The following is a 20,005-nucleotide window of genomic DNA, read 5'->3' as shown; positions in this document are numbered from 1 at the left end:
GTAAATCAAGCGCCAAGAAGTTAGGGTATTGAATCTTAAAAATCGTGATTCATCTGGTTTGGCTATAAAACGAAACTTACCGGAAAACGAGAGTTACTTCATCCAAGTGACCGCTGAACAGCGCTGTCGAACACTGTTAGGCTTTGGTACCGGAGTCCGCCGCTCGCTAGATGATGCTGCAGCCCTGTTCCTGCACAGAAAAACGGGGCAGCCTCCTTCCAGAAAAGAAAACGAAGAAACACGGCACAACACTCCCTGAAATGTGTTAATTAAAGCCAGTTTCTGGCTATGTTTTAACAGCGGCTCACAGGAAGAACACCCAAAACAAAGGAAATCCGCTTTGTTAGGAAAAAAATGAGCACGGTATGTGAAGTCTTTGTTGGTTTGCATCCCCCGCATTGTTTACGGCGCTGCAGGCCGCAGCATGATGACAGGAGCTTTACTGGGCGGATTTTATCCGAGGTTTTAAGATTTGCACGTTTATGTTCTGTCTACTTGCTCTGTTAAATTATAACTGCCACATTAAGGGGATGAAATAAATCACTGATTAAAAGATACTGCGGCATAAAGCGGGAAGGGTGAGCTGTGCGTTGTCTACAGCATGTAAACCATTCTTGTATAACATTATGACCACCTGCCTAATAATGTGCTGTAACTGATTGTGAAGTTATTGGAAACCCTCTGTAACCCATAGGTCATGTACCCCTGCTGCGAAACATCACACTGCCTCTGCCAGGGCGCTTCCTTCCCATAATAAAGCCTGTGTTCCCTTAGAAATAAACTTGATTTATCAGGTCAGACTGTAATCTTCCATTGTTCCAAAGTCTAACTCTAATTCTTACGTGTTTTTTTTTTTGTTTTTTCTTAGGAAATTATGGAAGGGTGCAACTCAGGCAAGCAGAGTGATCTGCAGTAAACAGCAGTGATGTTTTCTAACACCTTTCAGTCAAAATCAGCATTAACTGCTTCTTAGATTGGTCCACAGGGTTAAATATTTTTTTCCACCCGAGTCTATTCCTTAATATATATATATGTATATATATATATATATATATATATTTATTTATTTTTCTTATCATGTCCTGTCTAGCCGTGTGAACAGGACAGGACACAGAACTGTCGTGTATGCGTGCGTGCGTGTGTCGGGAAAAGGTTTAAAAGGTAAGAAGATAGGAGTAGAGGAGAGAAAGAAGCATAGTCAACACCCTTGAAGTCTGCGGCAAACAACAAATAAAACTGAAAATTAGATTCCATTACTGAACCACATAAATGCTAATTGCTTCAGCCTGGGGGCATCCCTCTAAAGCTACAGTCATCTAGCCATTACAGTTTGCCTTTTGTCAAACCATCACTTTATAACACTTTAAAACACAACAAAAAGCTGCATATCTTTTCATCTTGTTGTGTGTTTTTATGTCATTTATAGGTCATCAGTCCCTCCTTGGTGTGATTGTAAATATCAGGATGCTGGATAAAACTGATGACCAGCAGCAGGAGGAGTCCAGGCTCTGCTCTGAGTGCGGGTGCAGTTTCAGCCCACCACAGCTGGACTCCCACTCTGATTCCGCATCAGCTAAACAGAAGCAGACAGACGGCAGAGATGCTCCATTCAAATGTCCATCCTGTGAGGCTGGAGGCAGCAGCAGCCCCCCTAACGGCCGGCGAGCCCACCGGCGCATACGACTGGAACCTCACAGCTGCAGCATATGCAACAAAACCTTCATCTCATCTGCCCACCTGAGTCTTCACCTCACCTCCCACAACAAGGAAAGGAAGTTCAGGTGTAACATCTGCGGTAAGTTCTTCCATCAGTCCTCCCACTTGATGGCTCACAAGGTGATCCACAGTGGTGATAAACCGTTTAAATGCCCAGAGTGTGGGAAGAACTTTGGGCGTGCCTCACACTTGAAGACCCACCGTCGGCTGCACACAGGAGAGAAGCCTTTTAAATGCACTTACTGCAGCAAGTCGTTCACCCAGAAGGCCGGGCTTCTGGCACACATTCGACTCCACACCGGTGAGAGGCCCTACAAATGTGAACAGTGTGGCGCGGGCTTCCGCTCTATGTCCACCCTGCTCTCCCATAAGGCTCTAGAGGCCGCCGGACAAGCCAGACCCGCACCTGCTCCTGCTGTCATTTCTGCACCCGCGCCTCCAGTCAACAAGCCAAACGAAGCGCAAAGCAACATGGTGGATCTTAAGTGCGGTGTCTGCTGCCGCACGTTTGTACGCTCTTCATACTTCCGGCTTCACATACGCCTAAAAAAAGGCCAGCGACCTTATCACTGCAAAGTATGCAACAAGACCTTTGTCAAGTTGGAAACGTTCGTGAACCACTGTGACAAACACTTGAAGCAGAAAAAAGAAAAAAATTGTGTTAAATACGAAGTTGTTAAGCCTCCACAGTTTGTTCCCCTCTCCAGGCCTCCTTCCCCAGAGGGCTTACCCAATCAGGAGTTATCCTCGGAGATGAACACACACGTCACAATAAAAACTGAGACTGATGTTTAACCAAGAGGAGATGCTTCAAATCACTTCTGCTTCAGCAAACAGGTGCAACACGTTAGTGTCAACTTCAGCATTTTGCATGAATGTTTACAAATGAAAAAATAGGTAGTAGTATCACAAGCTTCTGTTATTTACTTGATGGGAAATATTGTCCAAGTGAACAGGTTTTGTAAACACAATATTGTGGGTGTGATAAACTTGACAGAAATAGATGCTAAAGAGAAAACATATAACACTGATGTCACGGAGTTAAAGTGGAATACCAGTCACGCAAGAACAGTGTTCACAATTATCAGGCAAACCTTGTTTTTATTAATCAGCATACAGTATTCATTCATACAGTGTTCTTAGTTAATCCAAAATGGCAGATTGTTTTTCTTCACTATACATTTCCTGTTTAACAGGTCAGGTGAGAAACATCTGTCAGCACTTTTCCATCTTCAACACCTTTTCTGGCTAGCCTTTATCCTGCATAAAAATCATTGTCTGTTTGAAAGATGTAGACTTCTTTATGTACTGCTGCCTGAAGAAAGTGTCTTAAAAAACTGGCGTATCTTTGGGAGTCGATTTTGAGCTTATCTTCAACCCGAAAAGATCTAGCTAGCTCATCTTTAATAATGAGCTCTACCTTGACATCTGACTTGGAGCTCTGTGCCCATTACTGATCCACACGTCTGTCCACCAGGTCCATCAGGTCACTCTCATTTCATCAAGCCATAAAACCTTTGAAAAATCTGTCTTCAGAAATTTCTTGGCACAGTCCATATGCTTCAGATTATTTTTCTTGTTCAGTGATGTTCAGGTTTTAGCCTTCCTTACTTTGGTCATGTCTCTGAGCATCTTATACCTCAGTTAATCTCGGTTAATCCAACATGGCGGACTGTTTTTCTTCACTGTACATTTTTCTTCCTACATCCTCTATGTAGGATGCAGTTATGGAACATAATAGAAATACAAGATAAATGTAGTTCTTGGTAGCTTCTCTTAATTCTTCTCAAATCCTCTGCAGTTTGCCTCCCCCCATTGCTTGGTTAATATGTTTGCACACAGAATATATCTGTCCTACTTTCATCTAATTTTGTAATCTATTTTTATTATCTACAAGCCCATGTGTGCAGAGCTATACAACATTTTTGCAAAAGGTACGGCCCAATATAAGATATCATGGTAAGAGAACTAAGGATAAGAATATTTGAAAATATTAAAACATAATTGTTTGTTTTATTTAAAAATAGCAAAGGAACGATAATTTCTTTTGCTACAGAAAAAATAGAATTACAAATATGCTATCTATACCATATATTTATTATTTTCATTTTTAAATACAGGTCTGAGCAAAAATACGTTTTATTTTGAGCATGTGGAACATTATTTATTGAAGTGTTTCTTTGTTGTTGTTTTTTTATGTCGGATTTGTGCATTTCCACTGTGAGGTCCAAAAGCTTCAGGATTCACATAAAATGGATAAAACTCAAAACAAAATAGCTTTGACAGCATTACCTCCTTATCGTTTACTGATTTTCATTAAGGTTAAGAGATTTGAATAATGTATTAAAATCAGCTACAGTGTAAAACACTGATATTCAACATGTGTGAATGGATTTAAATGTTGTGTTGACAAAAATGCCAATTGCTGCTTTTTATGTTTTAAAATTACCAGAATATGTAGATGATACAGGAGCTAAAAAAAGTAAACCCTGCATTAACTGCAGTGACAATAAGCCCTAAAATATGAATACTACCCTAGTTCCCTGGAAATGTTCCTACAGTGGAAATGCATAATCTTTATCATTTTCACCAACTAAATATAATGGTGAGGTGTTGGACTTTTTTGACGTTCTTTGTGGAGTAACAAAAGTAATACATGCTGCCCGTCATAGTTTACAAGCTGTATTTTTATAACAGGTTTACCTTTATAAGGTTGCTGGTTTTACTTACCAAACCCTGACTTGTGTTTTATGCAAATATTGTCTAAGTGTAGAAGACAACAGGGGTGTTTTGACTTTTTAAATGATTTAGCTTGTTACTCATAATCTACCAATTCTTAATTTATTGCTTACTTTAACGTGAAAAGCTAATTAACAAAAATCTTCTTATCTCTAGGTGTTTAAATAATTGAATATCAGTTAAATTGGTGAAAATGTAAATTAAGCTCTTTTTTTAAACCATTGTAAAGACTTGAGTATAATAAAGATTAAAACATTCTTTTGCTGTTGTACCTGAAAGAGTATCTTGCTACTCTTTAATGACCCCTATTTTCCTCCATCAGTGACTCCTCAGTTTCTTCTTTTCAGTCACATGCTGCTCTTAAAGAATGACCCGTTGTGTGATCACCTGTTCCTGTAGTGATTAGTGGCATCACTAAAGACTCAAATGGCCTGCCAGGTTAAGAGATTTGAATAATGTAACAGAAATGAAACTCTGCTCCACATTTTCAGTAACTGCTGATTACTGGTCAGCAGCAGCTCATGGGCAGAGAGTGGACATATTTGGCTAGTTTACTGTTGATTCGCCTCAAACCAGTCACCTCCACATGGGGAAACTTTTTGTTCCAGCCTATAAATGTAAAGAGAAAGTGAACAAAAGTCATGAAAACAACAGCACATTTAATGAATATAGATGTTCAGTGAGATATTTGCCTGGCAGTCGTCCGTGTTACTGTTGATGTTCCAGTGCAACGTAACGGTCATGTGGCGTCTCCACACTGGGTTTCTGCGCAGGACAATGTTTCCATGGATGGAGTCTCCTGCGTACACCTGGATCGGCCTGTCCAGCATGAACAAAGTCTGCTTCCAATGGGTTGGACTGAGGATTAACAGATCATAAGCAAAGAGTCATTTCATAATTCACCTGGTTCTCAGTAAATTGGAATATTGAAACATTTGTATTCTATAGAAATTCAATTCAAACAGTAAAACTCATATTCAATCATATTCTTTTTAATGACTATGACTTGCAACCAATTAACACCAGAAATGTAGTTTCTACAAAAAATGTAATAATACTCGACACCAATAAAAACAGAACATTGCATGCAGAAATTGGATATTATGCTCTACATAATCATGGAGACGACTACAGTTGTCCAGCAGAAGGTTATTAAACCCGCATGGAAGCTAAAATGTAAAAAAAAAAAAAAGCTGACAAAAGTGTTTCACAGTTTTGCCAAACAACAGTTAAATAGAACATAGAATAAAATGGTCAGAATAAAATAAGTAAAAGCTAGAAGAGTAGCATATTTGGTGTATAATTAGTCAAAGGAGTCTTTTCATAGATGTGTTAAAATAAAAAGAAATAAATGCTTTGTGTAATGAATCTTTAAATGAGTTTTTAAATTAAATTATTGAAACTAGAGTATATTCTAATGTACTGATGGATTTTGAACGTGTGAATTAGATACTTTTATTTATTGTAGTTGCAATTTGATTTTTTACTCTGAGTTTGGTCCGGTGTTGAGCTCCACTGTAGCTCCTCCCATCTCCAGGCTTTCAAACTGAACAGTGAACCAGGCCGTGAATCCGTGGAAAATTCCAGGCTTCTCCACACAAAACTGAAACTCACCCTTCATTTCCTGAGAAATGAAACTCTGCTCCATTAGTATCAAAAAATAAACACATCAGACTACAGTCTCTTGTAATAGAGAAGTCAATTTGATACCTCAAGATCTCTCACTTGTACAGTGTACATGTTAAGGCAGATGACATCACAGGAAGCAGAGAGGCAATCCTCAGGGTCAATAAGATGGCTGAACTTTGGCTTGGTGAAGAACTCCTGCTGTGCCAAAGGCCTGCAGGGATGAGACATCAATCAGGAGCCAAAAAAGGAATGAATCTGCTCCTACAGAAAGCATTAAAAATTTGTTGAAGGAGGAATTTATAATACATGAAACAGTATGATCTGTTGTATGTATGCATGCATGAATGATTTTCTTCCGGGCACAAAATAAAATTTACTTCATCCAACTATTTCTAAAGTTCTTTCGGGAGCTATATATTTTTGTAATCACAATAGTCAGTTAATTTAATTACAAATGTAATAAGTAATTATATTTTATTTCACTTCTTCTCCTTGTCATGAAATACATGTTCTTTTCTGTAACTCAGTTTATTTTAGAACCCTTAATGCCAGTGTTTTATGAAGCTGCAATAAAGCTATGACGTTATAGGTGAATGGACTAGAATCATTAACACATTTGGGTCAGCTCAAGTTTTTACATGCTCAGCTTCTGAATAAATATGGACACAAAGTAATATCCACTAGCATTTCTGATAGAAATTGTTTAAAATCCTTAAAATTAATACACATTTTTGCTAGTGATTAATCTCACACTGAAAACACCCCCCATATAGTTCTACGTATAAGGTTTACAAACTGAGATGGGTAAAAAGATAGATTTTATGTTAACTTAACCATTTCTGTGTTGTTTTGACCACATGTTTTTGGATAAATATCCAATTCAAAAATCTACTGACAAGATTCCCCCAAAGTTTTAGTTAAACTACGCAGGTAGAGGGCGTTGGTGCCATCCACTCTAACAGGTTTCCAAGGGATTCTGGAGGAGAAACAGGCCCACAGAATTACACATCCTCCATAATTAACCCTGGGCATGATATGCTTTTCAACACATTCCTTTTTTCAAACCAAACCCACCTAAAATCTCTGTTTCGAAAAAGCCGGATTTTCGTTCATCTGTCCAAAGCACACAGTTTCTTCTAAGCTTAAAGTTTCACTAAATTTTTATTTAACCTTTGTTTAATTAGGTAAGTCAACAATGACCTCTTCAAAAATCAAGACATCCCACAACAAAAACCAAAAAGAATAATCTTTAGCTCCCTCTGCAGCACATATGCAGACGGTGCTCAAGGCCAGTGTTCCACTACTCTCCATCTGTCTCAGCTTCAGCAAACTTGAATAAAATGTAATTATGTTATTATCAATACCATATAGAAGCATATTGTTTAAAACAAAGTAAAAAATGATCTAGCAGGTTCATAATTCTTGTGACAGAAATAAATGCCATTAATGTCATTATTGCGCATTACTTATTTGGTTTTCTTAAAAATCTATTTATAAATCTATATTTAAAAATAGATTTATATGTTATTTTTCCTTGTTTCATTTTGTTTCATGAGCCTTTTGTTGATCCTAGTGTCTAATTTTCACTGACTTTCATTAAAAAAAGACGATGATATCCACCATGAAAAACCTGCAGAAGTTTTTGGCTCTGTATCTTGCAAAGCTTAAAATTTAGACTTTCTCAGACTCTGAACAGTTTATTAGAAAAAGAAAGAGTTTATTGTTGTAAGTAATGCAAAGTTAAAAGTCTGATTTGCTTTAGAACCCCCCACTTCACTGGGTGCCACAGGACTCATCCCACTAGGTAAGAAATCTCAGACCTCACTACATTAATCTACCACCTACACATTTGTGTACAAACTCTGAAAATGAGAAGTGAGCAATGCAAACAAAAGTAGATAAAAAGATAATGTTCAGCTCCGCAGCTGACCAGTGGCTCTTACTGTAGTGGCGTAAAGTCCAGGCCATAAGGTCGCTCCCAGAAGGCCATTTTCTCTTTGTAGTAACTGTTGGCCTGACATGGAACCAGAGCTAAAGCTGCTGAGGAGGGCCACATCACACCGCCATCCCGGAGCCAGCGATCCCTGGCCAAGAGGACTGACTCCACCATGAACTCAAACTGGACCAGCAGAAAGTACAAATATTAGAGATATTTAAACATTTAAAACAGAGGAGAGACCAAAGAAAAAGACAGTAAAATAAAAGTTTTGAAAGCCACAGCAAATGAATTAATCTATTATTTCTCATAAGAACACTATAAATGTCAACATCAAAAGGTAACCACAAGAGGATCAATGCAATAAATTATCATCAGTGACTCAACTAAATGCAAGGAGGGAAACTGTTCCAAAGGCAAGGGGCCAACAACTCAACAAGCTTGATTTCTTGCAGTGCTTGGTTTTACCATTAAAAAACAAAAAAACTTTGATTTTGATAACAAGAAGAACAGGATAATAAGCTATTAAGAGAGGTCTAAAGAAAAGATGTGCAGTACACATAAATGTAAGTGTTAAATGAGTCTTCATGTTTATAGCGGACTACAGCATTGTGGAGGACTAGTAAACACTTAAGCAATCCTTTGTCTACTTCAAGGATCACAAACTGTTACCAAGAGCCAAGTCAGTCCTTTTTCCAACACACCTGACTCAGGACTCATTACATCATTCAGTTCTCAAGAGACCTAGCAGTAAGCCATTCATTGCATTTAGGTGTGCTACAGAAGGGATGCATTGAAATGTTGCAGGATAGCACCTCTCCAGAACTGGACTTGTGGCCCCTGTTCTAAAAAGAACCACTAATCAACAAATTATTTGATTTATGTGTGCAACCCAGACATGGTGCAGGAAAACGGCGTTCAAGGACTGCCGTTTCAGATCTCGAGTTTACTTCAGCAAACAAGGAAATTACACTAATCTGAGATAAATGAAAGTCATTAACATTTTTTATTTGAGTTCATTGGATAGATCAATGGAAGTCTGCGAGCTTGAGTTTACACATTACTTCGAAAACCACTCCCAAACAATAAACACCAAATTTGAAAGTTACGGGGTTTATGCACACTACAGAAAATTTACTGATGGTATAATTACCAGCAGACAGTTGCCCATCCACTCAGACACCAGGACGTCCACCTGCTCTGGCAGCTCAAGCTCCTCTGCTCGGCCCTGGAGCACAGTGACCACCTCCTCACAGCCGTTCTGCTTCACCAGCTGTCTGGTGTGCTCCACCATGGAGCTTGCCTCTACAGCATACACCTACAGAACCACCAAATAATTAGAGCAGTGTTAACACCAAGCTGTGTCTCTGCAGTAGTAACAGTGCTTGTCCAAGAGATGGAGGTATAAATACATTAATGAATAATGTGAAGCACATGTAGGATCTTGCAGGAGCAACCGTTCAGCGAATTCAATTAATTTTATTATGACTTTTGTTGTGACAGATCAACACAGAACAGTGAATAATTGTGAAATCGAAAAAAAAAATAAGACATAGTTTTGAAAGGTTTTTACAAATAAATTTATTAAACACATGGTGGGGTGATGTATTTAACAATCTTTAATTCTGTGCCCTTATATCAAACCTAGTACTACCAAATTGACTTTAGAGACAACCTAATTAGTAAATTATTGTGTTATCTCAATACAAATACAACTACTGTGTGAAGCCCTCAGAGATTTGTTAGAGAACATTAGTAAACAAAAGGCATCACTATGACCAAGGAGCACAGCAGAGAGACCCTTGTTGGAAACCTTAAAGCAGTGGTTCCCAAAGTGTGGGGCGCGGCCCCTGGGGTGGCGCAATGCCATTGCAGGGGGGGCGCAGGAAGCGGTATGAATGGAAAAAAAACAACAACAAAAAACAAGTTACATAAAAGTGTTTCACTGTAAAGATGGTTTGTAGTGTGTTTTGTTGCAACCTGAAATGTGAAACAAACTTCAGTGGAGTTTGAAAACAAAATATGTCTGTAGGTTTATGTCTGGTTGAACGATGTGTGTGCCCAGTTGATTTTTTTTTTTCTTTTTTGGGAGGGATTTTATTTTATTGTAATCTATGGGGGGAGGGGAACAGAAAATCTTTGGGAACCACTGGGGGGGCCCAGAAGGAAATCTTTGGGAACCTCTGCCTTAAAGCAAGGACAAATTTCTAAAACAATCCAAAGTTTTGATAATCCCATAGAGCACTGTTTCATTTATGATAATAAAATACAAAGAGTATGGTATAACAGCAAACCTACAAAGACATGGTCATCCATCTGAACTGACAGGCCTGGCAAGGACAGCATTAATCACAGAAGTTAGTCACAAGCCACGTAGGGGACACCTCAAAAACATTCTCTGGATTCATTGGCCAATCCTAAAAATCCCAATAAATCCAGTGATTGTATTTATATACAACAAAATATATAATATCTGAAGGAAGGGGCATGAATTCTTAAAAAATGTAATACATTTGAAACCGTCAGAAGACAAAACATTAAACTGTGTTCGGCTATAACTTATCTGCTGTTTTTACCATAGAAGGTTTGGCCAGCTGAGCACAGAACATGCTGATAATGCCAGTCCCACAGCCCAGGTCCATCACCACCTTATCCCTAAGTGAAGCGCTGTTGCTGACAATAACCTGCCGGTACGTCTCGGTGCGGCTCCGGTCCGACAGCATCTCCAGGTGAAGCCTCTGTGCGACAAACAGATAAAATAACTGCTATGTGCAAGACGCCTGTGGATACGTCTATCAATTAAACAAATTTTTATGTAGGAAAGTAACTGAAATTACGTTACGAGGTACATTGTTTCACAGTTAAGCCACACAAACATCTGCTGTATTTAAATGAACATTTATATAGCAGAAAGTGATTTGTGCTTTTATGTAAGCTGTCCTGCATAAGCAGCAGAGAGCAGAGGGCTTGTTTCAGCAAGGATGCTAATCTAGTCAGTTTGGTTTATCGATCCTTCGTCTGACTGAAGTTTGTGCAAATTAGAATCTACAACCCTGATCATGGGTCTTGAATATCTGCAGTCTAACTGCAGCGTGTATTGATAAATCCATATAGGGCCCATCTGTGGGTCTGAGGTAGGAGACAGATTTCTAATAAAGTCTTTGTCTCTGTACCATGCCCTTCACTGTTCCGTCTTGGTCCTAGAATGATGTCCGAGTAAAGTACAACCAAAATATCTTATATTATGAATTGTTTAATGAAGATTAATAACCATAATCAGAGATGCAGAAACGCAATAGATATACTCCCAGACTTTATTCTCACAAACTCAATAGTGTGATTACAGTTTTGGTTTTTGTATAGTTACATTATCTTTCCGAGGGCAGTTTATTTATATATATTCCTAACAAATCTCTTTTAAAACTATTGGCAATAAACTGTGATGTTTTTCTTCCAAACAAAATGTGAACAACAAAAAGTGTCAATAACGTTGAGAGAAAATCTTAACAAATGCATCTGTCAACAAGAGCATCTTGGTGGCTGCTTTGATTATTTATTGGAGTGTCTAGTATTTGCATTTTTACAGGAGCCTTGACTTTCAAATGCATTCTAGGTGTGGCATACTTTCATTTTCTTTAATGACATTGTTGCATTACCAAACATCAAGAGCTGTTGTGAAGGTTTATCCTGTTTCTCCTTTCATGTCACTTTAAGTCCCCCATAAACTGACATATTGAAGCACTTTAAAAGTAACAACTCCAAGAGTTAGGTGGCTTAGGACTTGGACACACATTTACACACTCCAGTGTAAATGTATCTGATTATGCATTAAATTTTTGAAGCTAAATAGACGGTGTCTTGCAAACGTATCTGACTCATAGACGCATTTTTTAAGTTTCATCATGCAACCATTAAGTAGAATCAATTTTATCAAACAGACCAAACACAAATACATTCCTGTGAAGTAGACCAAACATTATTTTCAAAAATGTTTACAACTAAGTAAGAAAGTGTGTTGTGCACTTGTATTTAGTGCCTGCAGAGATGATAAAATGAAAATGGCTATACTTGATGAAGAGTGTCCATAAACATTAATTCTCCCTTTGACTTTGGTCTGGATTTTGAGTGGTACATTTTTACACATAATTTAAAACAGTATTTTTAGGGTCATTGACATGCCTGAAAGTAAACCTTTGACCCCTGTCTGAAATCTTTTTCACCCTCTCTAACAGGTTTTCTAGCCAGACTGCCCTTTATTTAGATGCTTCCATCTTCAGAGCAACTCTGACCAGTCTCCTTGTGCCTGCTAAAAAGAAGCACCTCCACAGCATAATGAGACACTTAGCAACTATGTCTAACACAATCTTTCATAAATTTCCTGTGTCTTTTGGCAAAATGCTTCCAATACAATAATCTCTAGTATACAGATCCTCCCTTTTGAGCTGTGCATTACTGCATCTCCTTCAGAGTTACTAATTCAGTGACTTCTGAAGGCAGTTTGTTACACTTGATTTTATTTAGGGGTATCAAAGTGGTAATTACAATACACGTCACACTTTTAAGATTTTTGTTTAGAAAGTAAAAGGGGGGAAAGGAGTTATTTTCCTAACACCTACACAATTAGGCAACTTGTGGCAGTATTTTAAGAAAAAGTGAAAACATAAGAATACTTTTGCTTTTGCACTGTTACTCTGTGGGAGTCTTGCCACAAGAAGCAAGGTTGATTGATTTTATTAAATAGAGTATTAGTCAGTTTGTGAAACTTGGAGAAAATTGAAACAGAAAGATGACAGTTCTATGTTTCTAACCAGTGTCCCATAGCTGCCGAAGTATTCGTCATCCTGCCAGGGGTCGTCCCCCTCCTCAGCACCATCCAGGCGCAGATAGCTGGCAGGAACATAACCGATCTCCCCCTGCAGTTCTGCCCACCACCAATCTGCTGAAGACTTGTTGTGCACAAGCAGCTTGTCTCCTGTGATGAAACTCAACTGTGGAACAAAATGGAGCAAAACGGTTAACAGTGACAGTTTTATTACAAAGTCTTACAAGAAGTTTGACTGGCAGAAGAATAACCTGCTCAGAGCCGCTTGCAGTGAAATCACACAGGGCAGCATACTCTTCAGGAGCATCTTCCTCTTCTTCTACTTTCTCCGTCTGCATGTTTTAAATAGGAGGCTTTGGCAAAGAATTGATTTTGCCTTTTAATACAATCTATTTTAAATTTTGAACCACCTTTTATAACAGCCAAAGGAGTCACGTGTTACTACAGCGAAACAAGCGGCAAAACTTACTCACTTTAACAGAAGGATGTGCGGAAACCACTTCCTGTTTTTTACGTTGACTTGAGAGCCTTCACGGCTGTCGGAAATTTCGAAACTCTTTAATTCATCATGTCGGATTACTGAAAATAATCCAAACCATCCAGATTTATTTTACTGCACACAATAAATTTTAATTCGTGAAAATAGTTGTGTTCGTTTAAAATTAAACGGTTTGAAGTCATGACCATTCGCTTTTTCTAGGATTTTGGATCTTGCTGTTTTGTAACATACAAGGTAAACTAAGACACATTTACATCAAAAGCAGTTTCAGCTCCCACAAAATAAATTATCTGATGACATGAAAAGGATATTTAACTTTTAAAATTATTTTTACTCTGCAATGTTTAATTTTTTTACAAAGGAAAAAAAGCTGTCTAAATGAATTATGTCTAATATGGAGAAAGTAATTGCCATCTTGTTAAATCGTGATTTAAATCTGATTACAATATTTTGGCTAATTGTACCACACACAGGCTTGATTACTGCTAGACATACAATCATTAACATTTATCAGCCTAGATAAATCCTTACAAACCTTTATAATACCTTGGGAATCCAATAATCCATGATGGGAGCCATTATCTACAGAGTGCATGGAACAGTAATGGGTTTTCCTAGGACTGACTGGCCAACCAAAATTACTAAACAGTAACTACATCTACAGCACTACAGACTTCTCTTGGCTCAATTGAGGTCAGTGGTCATGTTTCAGCAATAAGAAACTGGGCTAAAATGACACCCGTGGATGAATTCTCAAGCAACAAAAATGGAACTTTCTGAAAAGGTGTCACACTATCTAGCGTAATGTGATGGTCTTCTCTGCTGCTTCTGGCAGTAAGATGATTTAAAACAGCTAAGTGTGGGAAAAAAAGCAAAAACAGAAGAAATTTGAAAGAGGCCAAATGGTTTTTTATGGCATTACGTCACACAGTGAATCAGTAATCAATACACAAAGGGGAGAATATACTGTAGAAAAATAACATTTATTACTGTAAAAACATAGTCCTCAAACCATAGAACAGCATAAAATAGTTCACGTAATTTTTTAAATCAAAACAGTTTGTTCTTATAATTAAGTACTTTAAATTGTGTCTTAAATAAGGTTGTTCAATGGGACAGCTTCCTTTCTTCAATTCTTTCCACGTCAGTTGTTGTTTGTTCTTGACTTCAGAAAAGGCTTATGTAGGACATCATAAAGACGTTTCGCCTGTCAATGTAAAAGGTAAATCAGCAATGTTCAATAAATGCTTGGCATAATCATTGTGAGCCTTCCTTAAGATCCATATGTCTTCACCTTTTGTGGTCCGAGGCCCGGACAGAGAACCAAGTCTTCTTTAGAGGCATTGATGATTCCCTCTACAGACTGGACAAGAAGTAGAAAGCACAGTATGTTATCTGTGTAGTGCTCGCAGAATTCTATATAAGTTGAGTTAACAGTTGAAACAGAACAGTTAATGTGCTACAATATTGAAATGGAAAAATCAAGTCATTTTATAAAACATTTCATATTAAGATACATTTTTAATGTCTTTACAATTAAGAGCATCCAGCTAATAAATGGGAACAAATTACCGAGAACTCTGTAGATTTCTAATCTTAGACTTAAAAAAAAAGGGTGAAATTGGTCTGTATTAACTATTCTTTTGTAGCTTTTGTGTGAGTAATATATTGGCAATTCTGGAAATAAGTCAATCCAGGACAGCCTCATAGTTGTTTCACAGAAATACTCACAGAAAAAGTGGATAACAAGGTTATGGCATCGGTTTTGTTTATAGGCTTCACAGTCGTCAGGCAATCTGTAACCTTTAAACAAACACAAACAAACATTTATGTGCTGGTACAAAGCTGATTCAGCTATATTTCAGTTTTGTATAATCTATTTTTAAATAAATAATATTAGCCTATTTTTTGTGGGAAGAAATGTACAGAATAATCAAATTTCTAACACAAAACAAAACAAACAGACCTTTGACAGATAGTCTTTTTCAACTTGCTCCTTCAGAAGATCCGCTGGCTTCTTCTCATAAGACTTGTATGTTTCAAGGTAACGTCCTGCTTCTTCTGTACTGCCAATTTAATATTAAGCAAAAAAAAAAGAGAAAAAAGTGCTCAACTGTGGTTCACAAGTTTATTTACAGTATATGAGATTATTTAAAAACTGTAAACAAAGCCCATTTTAGGGTGGTCATGCTAACACATACAATTCGATGACATATAACAAAAAAAACAAACTTAGCTTTATCATTTCTTTATACAATTTAAATGTGCAGAAGAAGTTAAAGGGTTTCTCTGAACACTGATGTGTGTCATTTGTTAATTTTACCTCCAAGCCAAGATGAGAGTGCAGTCGGCCATGACACAGATGCGAGCCAGTTCCTTTAAAGCGTGATGAGGATCTTTCTGTACATATAAAAACAAATAGGTTTACACTATGATATTATACATTACTCTTAATGATGAACTCTTACATTAAATGGTAAGACAGTAGGCCTATTTTTCCAATAGGCCAATTTTATGAGATATGTTATTTTTTGCTGCGTGTGATGCCAAAAATAGCAACCGGCTGCACACTTCAGTTGTACAGTTGTAAGCAAACCCAATGCTGTGGAAGCAAGATACACTTCATAGATGGACAGTTCTATAAGGGGAGCTCACATTACAGTTAGTCTTCTGTTAAAACTGATTTAAACAGCCTGACAGTAAAGGAAGACGGCCCAAGGATGTTCTGCGTACAAAATTATTTGTATTACCATTTTATATACATCTATTTAAGTATGAAACAGTAGCCTCAAGAATTTTAAAATTATTTTTAGTTCTTTTAACAAATTGTTTTACTTTACAAGTAGTAAAGTAAAATTTGTCTGAACACAGATAAGCATTAAAATAAATCTGGAATCTACTGTAAGTGTAAATTACATATGTAAGAAAATTAATGTTGACTACTAAGACAAAAGCATATTTTGAAATGTACTGATGTTACTCTGTATTAGTGGGTGTAGCACAGCAAATTAAAAAATGATAAATACAGACAAGTATAAAGATTCAGCAAACTATGTCCCATTCTTCTCTGATAATAGTGTTTGGCTGCAGGTGATGTATCAACCTTAAATGCAAGTCCACTGTGACAGTGATTAAACAATACTTACCACATCAACTTGAACCAGCAACACACGTAAGGTGAATGCACTTCCAAGCTGTTTTAAACGGTCATGGATGTAGTTTGGATTTAGGTTGTGATACCTCAGGCTTCAAATCAAGGCCAAAGCCATCATCATGAAAAAGAGAAAAATCACAAAACAAAAAACAGAACGAGCGTTAGGGCAAACTTCACAAAACAAACAGAAAAACACCACTCCTTGTTTCCTAAAAATTATTTAAATTTTAGAACAGAGCTGCACAATAGATCTCAATTAATCGTCATAGCAACATCAGTGCATCAATCCAATGCAATAATAGGAGTGGACAACAGTCCAGTCCATATAATAATACTACAAAGTACATTTGGAATACATTGATTGCATTCTGTTACAATCAATTTGCCAGGAATTGATGTTTTTAATACCAATAGCCTACTCAGTCTGCTGGATGGAGTATTACTCCACGAAAACATTAACAAAGGTTTGAAAGACCCCAAACAGAGTGGTAGACATTGTAATGGCAGATGAGAAGCAGATAATATAGGACAAGGTAAATTTATTACTTGTGATATCATCACAATATTTATCAAACATAGTGCTGCTGCACAGTTTCCCTCCACCTCCATTTTACGAAAAATCTTTGTGAGGAAAAAACATTGCTTACTTCATAGCCCCCTAAAGCCACCCACCTGAGGAAAAGAGCACAAGTTGTTTGTCCCAAGACGTAATCAGGAACAACATCTCCAAACTCCCAGGGCACGCTCCTCACAAACTTTAGAATGGGATTACCCCTCTGTAGAAGCAAAAACAAATATGTAAACAATTAAAAATCAAAATTGACACTCATCAACAAGCATATAATTATTGATGCACATAAACATAGATAGTTTATACTTTAGTGAGTCCAATATATTTACAAGTCCAAGCTTACCTGTCGAGGACTGACAATAATGCTGCTCCCAGATCCCGCTGGTTTGGGACCCGGAATGACACTTAGATCTGACTTCAGACTGCTGCAATCCTCAGCAGCAGTCTCGTGTTTTTCATCATTCCTTTTCACCTCCTCGGGCTGAACTTCAGTCCCTTTAACACAGTCTTGAACAGTTTCAGAGCCCCCAGACGACACAGACTCCCCTTGCTGCAAACTGCTGATTCCAGCTCCCTCAGCCCTGACCAGTTTAGAGGGAGCATCTCTCTGTGGAGCAGCAGCTGTTGTAGTTTTACTCTGGACAATGTAATCTGCATAAGAGAGGGGCTGCACAGATGATTTTGTAACTGACTCTGTGGTAGACGAAGCTGAAGCGGTTGTGTTTTGTTGTCCTTTGGATAAAGGCTGAAACTGCGGCTTTAGCTGGAAAACAATCAAATAACAATATGAGAATTAATTTGACATAAATTTCACAGTATTATCATTGATAAACTATTTTGAAAGACATCTGAAATTGAAGGTTCTTTAAACAGACAGAAGAGCTAACACTTTGATATAGCTACACAGCTAGTAGCTATATCAAAATACAGACCGGTGTTCTTTCTTTAGTGAAAGCAGAATCGTCCAGATCGATGTGAAACCTCTTCTTCATGTCTTTAATTTTTATAAAAACGTTTCGCAGTAAAACATGCCCTGAATTTATCCGTAAACTTACAAACGTTCTTTACTCAACAGTGAAAGCAGGAGACGCCACATTTCCGGGACCCACACTACCAAATTAAAAGCATGAACGCAGTTTAAGACAGAAGACATGCAAAAAGTAGAGGTACTGGTCAAAGAGTATTTTATGCGTTGAAGAAAAAGGGTCATGTGTGTAATCACATGGTCAGCAGCACAGAAAAAAACTCAGAGGACTGTACTCACCTTTCCTTTCCACTTTGTACACCTCAGACTTCCAGTACAAAACAGATTCCTGCCATCTGAATATTTTAATGACTGCAGTCATCAGGTGCATGAAGCATGGAACAGCCTGTCTACAAGAAGGGAGCGAACAGGTGTAGGTACTTCAGTATTTGCAGCCAGATGCTGCACATCTTTTAGAAGTTTGTTGTGTAAGGGCAGTCTCTTTTGCCATCCCTGACTGAGGCAAAAGTGTCAGAACCAGAGGGATATAAAGTTGATAAATAAGGCTGGTTCTGTTTTGGGGACTTCGCTGGAACATCTGCAGATTATTGTGCAAAAAAGAATTAATAATAAAATCAAGACAATTACAGACATCTCTGAGCATTGTTGAACCAAATATACTATCGATGAATCGGAAGCATGTGATCACACGTGCAGAAAATCAGTCAAACACAAATAATCAGACTTTACTTATTTTATTCTTTTTAGCGCTAAAAAGAAAGAGACGCTTACCCTCACAGGCTAATTGGTTGTGACGTGAATACACCGGGACTAAACAGCATCTGATCAAAAACGGACGATCCATTCTTTATATCTAAGACACGCCTTATTGGTCGTCTGATGAACTACGTCAGCTAAGGAATGCCATGATATCATGGTGTCAGCTTAAGTTTCACTTCTACTGAAAGCCTTTTGTTTGAAAGTGAAACATGCAAGGTCAAGTTCCATTCCTCCAAAAGCTCTCTGTGCATAAATGAAACATACTATGTGTGAAATACAGCTGTATGTGCATGAGTACACGTGCAACCCTGGATAAGCGTCTCAACAACTCCCCCTTTTGGTCTCTAAGAGACCACAAATAGAACATCAAACAGCTTGGGGAGCATCACACATCCTGAGGAAACACTGCCCACTGTTCGGAAAACTCCCCGGGCCCATTACGATGTTTGTTGTTGTCATTTCATTTCATTCTTATGGGGTAAAAATCGAACAGAGCGCCCCCTGGCCCTGGGCGGCGGGAAGAAACCACAGTGTTCCTCTTACAGGCTAACAAAGAACATTCAGCTAATAAATAAAAAATAAATAAATGAAATATATATATATTTTTTTTTTAAAAATAATGTGAATGTCATCAATTGTCAAAATTTAATAGACATAGTTATCTTTAACTGGAATAGCGGCACCATCCGGGCTCCGCTGTTGATTACTGGAAATAAAGCTGTTAAAGTGTCACATCTAGAGGGCTGTTGAAACTTAGTCATATTAAACATGCAGTTAAAACCCCAAATGTCAGATGGAATCAAAGAAGCAGGTTCACTATAGATTCTGGGTCGTCCAGCTGTGCAGGCCGCACAGTTAGACATTTGATATCATTGAGCTGTTGCAGTTAATCAGTCTAACCACAAGTTGGTTCCTGTGTAATGTATCGACCCAATTTAATTTTGTTTGTGCACAAACCTTAGCCAATTTTGTTTTAAATTTTGATTCATTCATTCTGCTTTGCCTTGGGAGGTAATGATTGATTAGACATTTTATGATGATTTTACTATCTTCTGCTGTTGCTGGCCAGGCTTCAGGCCATCCTGTGAAAGCATCAACACAAATCAGCAAATATTTTTGTCTTGCACCGGGTTTATCATGTCAGTAAAATCCAACACAATTTCTTTCCCTGGACATGTGACTGGAGGAAACTGTC

At 37.9% G+C, this 20,005-nt stretch overlaps 3 protein-coding genes across 3 annotated transcripts; 1 reads left to right on the top strand and 2 right to left on the bottom strand.

Moving 5' to 3' along the window:
* The first annotated feature begins 100 nt into the window (after positions 1–100).
* On the top strand, positions 101–4,733 carry LOC122839939 (oocyte zinc finger protein XlCOF26-like). Its single transcript, XM_044131980.1, has 2 exons — positions 101–363; positions 1,427–4,733. Exon 2 carries the CDS (start codon positions 1,465–1,467, stop codon positions 2,509–2,511), a length of 1,047 nt encoding a protein of 348 aa, XP_043987915.1. The 5' UTR covers positions 101–363; positions 1,427–1,464; the 3' UTR covers positions 2,512–4,733.
* A 202-nt stretch (positions 4,734–4,935) lies between these two features.
* prmt2 (protein arginine methyltransferase 2) lies at positions 4,936–13,374 on the bottom strand. The gene is made up of 10 exons (XM_044131979.1): positions 13,312–13,374; positions 13,094–13,195; positions 12,829–13,008; positions 10,597–10,758; positions 9,174–9,338; positions 8,028–8,203; positions 6,166–6,295; positions 5,943–6,079; positions 5,148–5,313; positions 4,936–5,064 (listed from the first exon to the last, which is right to left on the bottom strand). Exons 2-10 carry the CDS (start codon positions 13,178–13,180, stop codon positions 5,032–5,034), a joined length of 1,236 nt encoding a protein of 411 aa, XP_043987914.1. The 5' UTR covers positions 13,181–13,195; positions 13,312–13,374; the 3' UTR covers positions 4,936–5,031.
* Positions 13,375–14,228: 854 nt separating this feature from the next.
* ercc1 (excision repair cross-complementation group 1) lies at positions 14,229–18,214 on the bottom strand. Its single transcript, XM_044131969.1, has 9 exons — positions 17,999–18,214; positions 17,410–17,829; positions 17,168–17,271; positions 16,488–16,587; positions 15,665–15,741; positions 15,308–15,407; positions 15,073–15,144; positions 14,636–14,704; positions 14,229–14,548 (listed from the first exon to the last, which is right to left on the bottom strand). Exons 1-9 carry the CDS (start codon positions 18,056–18,058, stop codon positions 14,486–14,488), a joined length of 1,065 nt encoding a protein of 354 aa, XP_043987904.1. The 5' UTR covers positions 18,059–18,214; the 3' UTR covers positions 14,229–14,485.
* Between the last annotated feature and the right edge of the window lie 1,791 nt (positions 18,215–20,005).

The sequence above is a fragment of the Gambusia affinis genome, linkage group LG11, assembly GCF_019740435.1.
Source record: "Gambusia affinis linkage group LG11, SWU_Gaff_1.0, whole genome shotgun sequence".
Taxonomy (NCBI): domain Eukaryota; kingdom Metazoa; phylum Chordata; class Actinopteri; order Cyprinodontiformes; family Poeciliidae; genus Gambusia; species Gambusia affinis.
The sequence above is the reverse complement of the archived record's forward strand: the minus strand, read 5'-3'. Positions and strand labels throughout refer to the sequence as shown.

What these genes read in the sequence shown, in the direction of transcription:
- ercc1 (XM_044131969.1), bottom strand. Translation starts at nt 18,058, where the DNA reads ATGAAGAAGAGGTTTCACATCGATCTGGACGATTCTGCTTTCACTAAA. An exon ending in ACTCTCATCTTGGCTTGGAG is followed by an intron (nt 15,408 to 15,664) that starts GTAAAATTAACA and finishes TTAAATTGGCAG; the next exon opens with TACAGAAGAAGCAGGACGTT. An exon ending in CCTTGTTATCCACTTTTTCT is followed by an intron (nt 14,705 to 15,072) that starts GTGAGTATTTCT and finishes CTTCTTGTCCAG; the next exon opens with TCTGTAGAGGGAATCATCAA.
- prmt2 (XM_044131979.1), bottom strand. Translation starts at nt 13,180, where the DNA reads ATGCAGACGGAGAAAGTAGAAGAAGAGGAAGATGCTCCTGAAGAGTAT. An exon ending in TCGGCAGCTATGGGACACTG is followed by an intron (nt 10,759 to 12,828) that starts GTTAGAAACATA and finishes TTTGTCGCACAG; the next exon opens with AGGCTTCACCTGGAGATGCT. An exon ending in AGCTGGCCAAACCTTCTATG is followed by an intron (nt 9,339 to 10,596) that starts GTAAAAACAGCA and finishes GTGGTTCTGTAG; the next exon opens with GTGTATGCTGTAGAGGCAAG.
- LOC122839939 (XM_044131980.1), top strand. Translation starts at nt 1,465, where the DNA reads ATGCTGGATAAAACTGATGACCAGCAGCAGGAGGAGTCCAGGCTCTGC.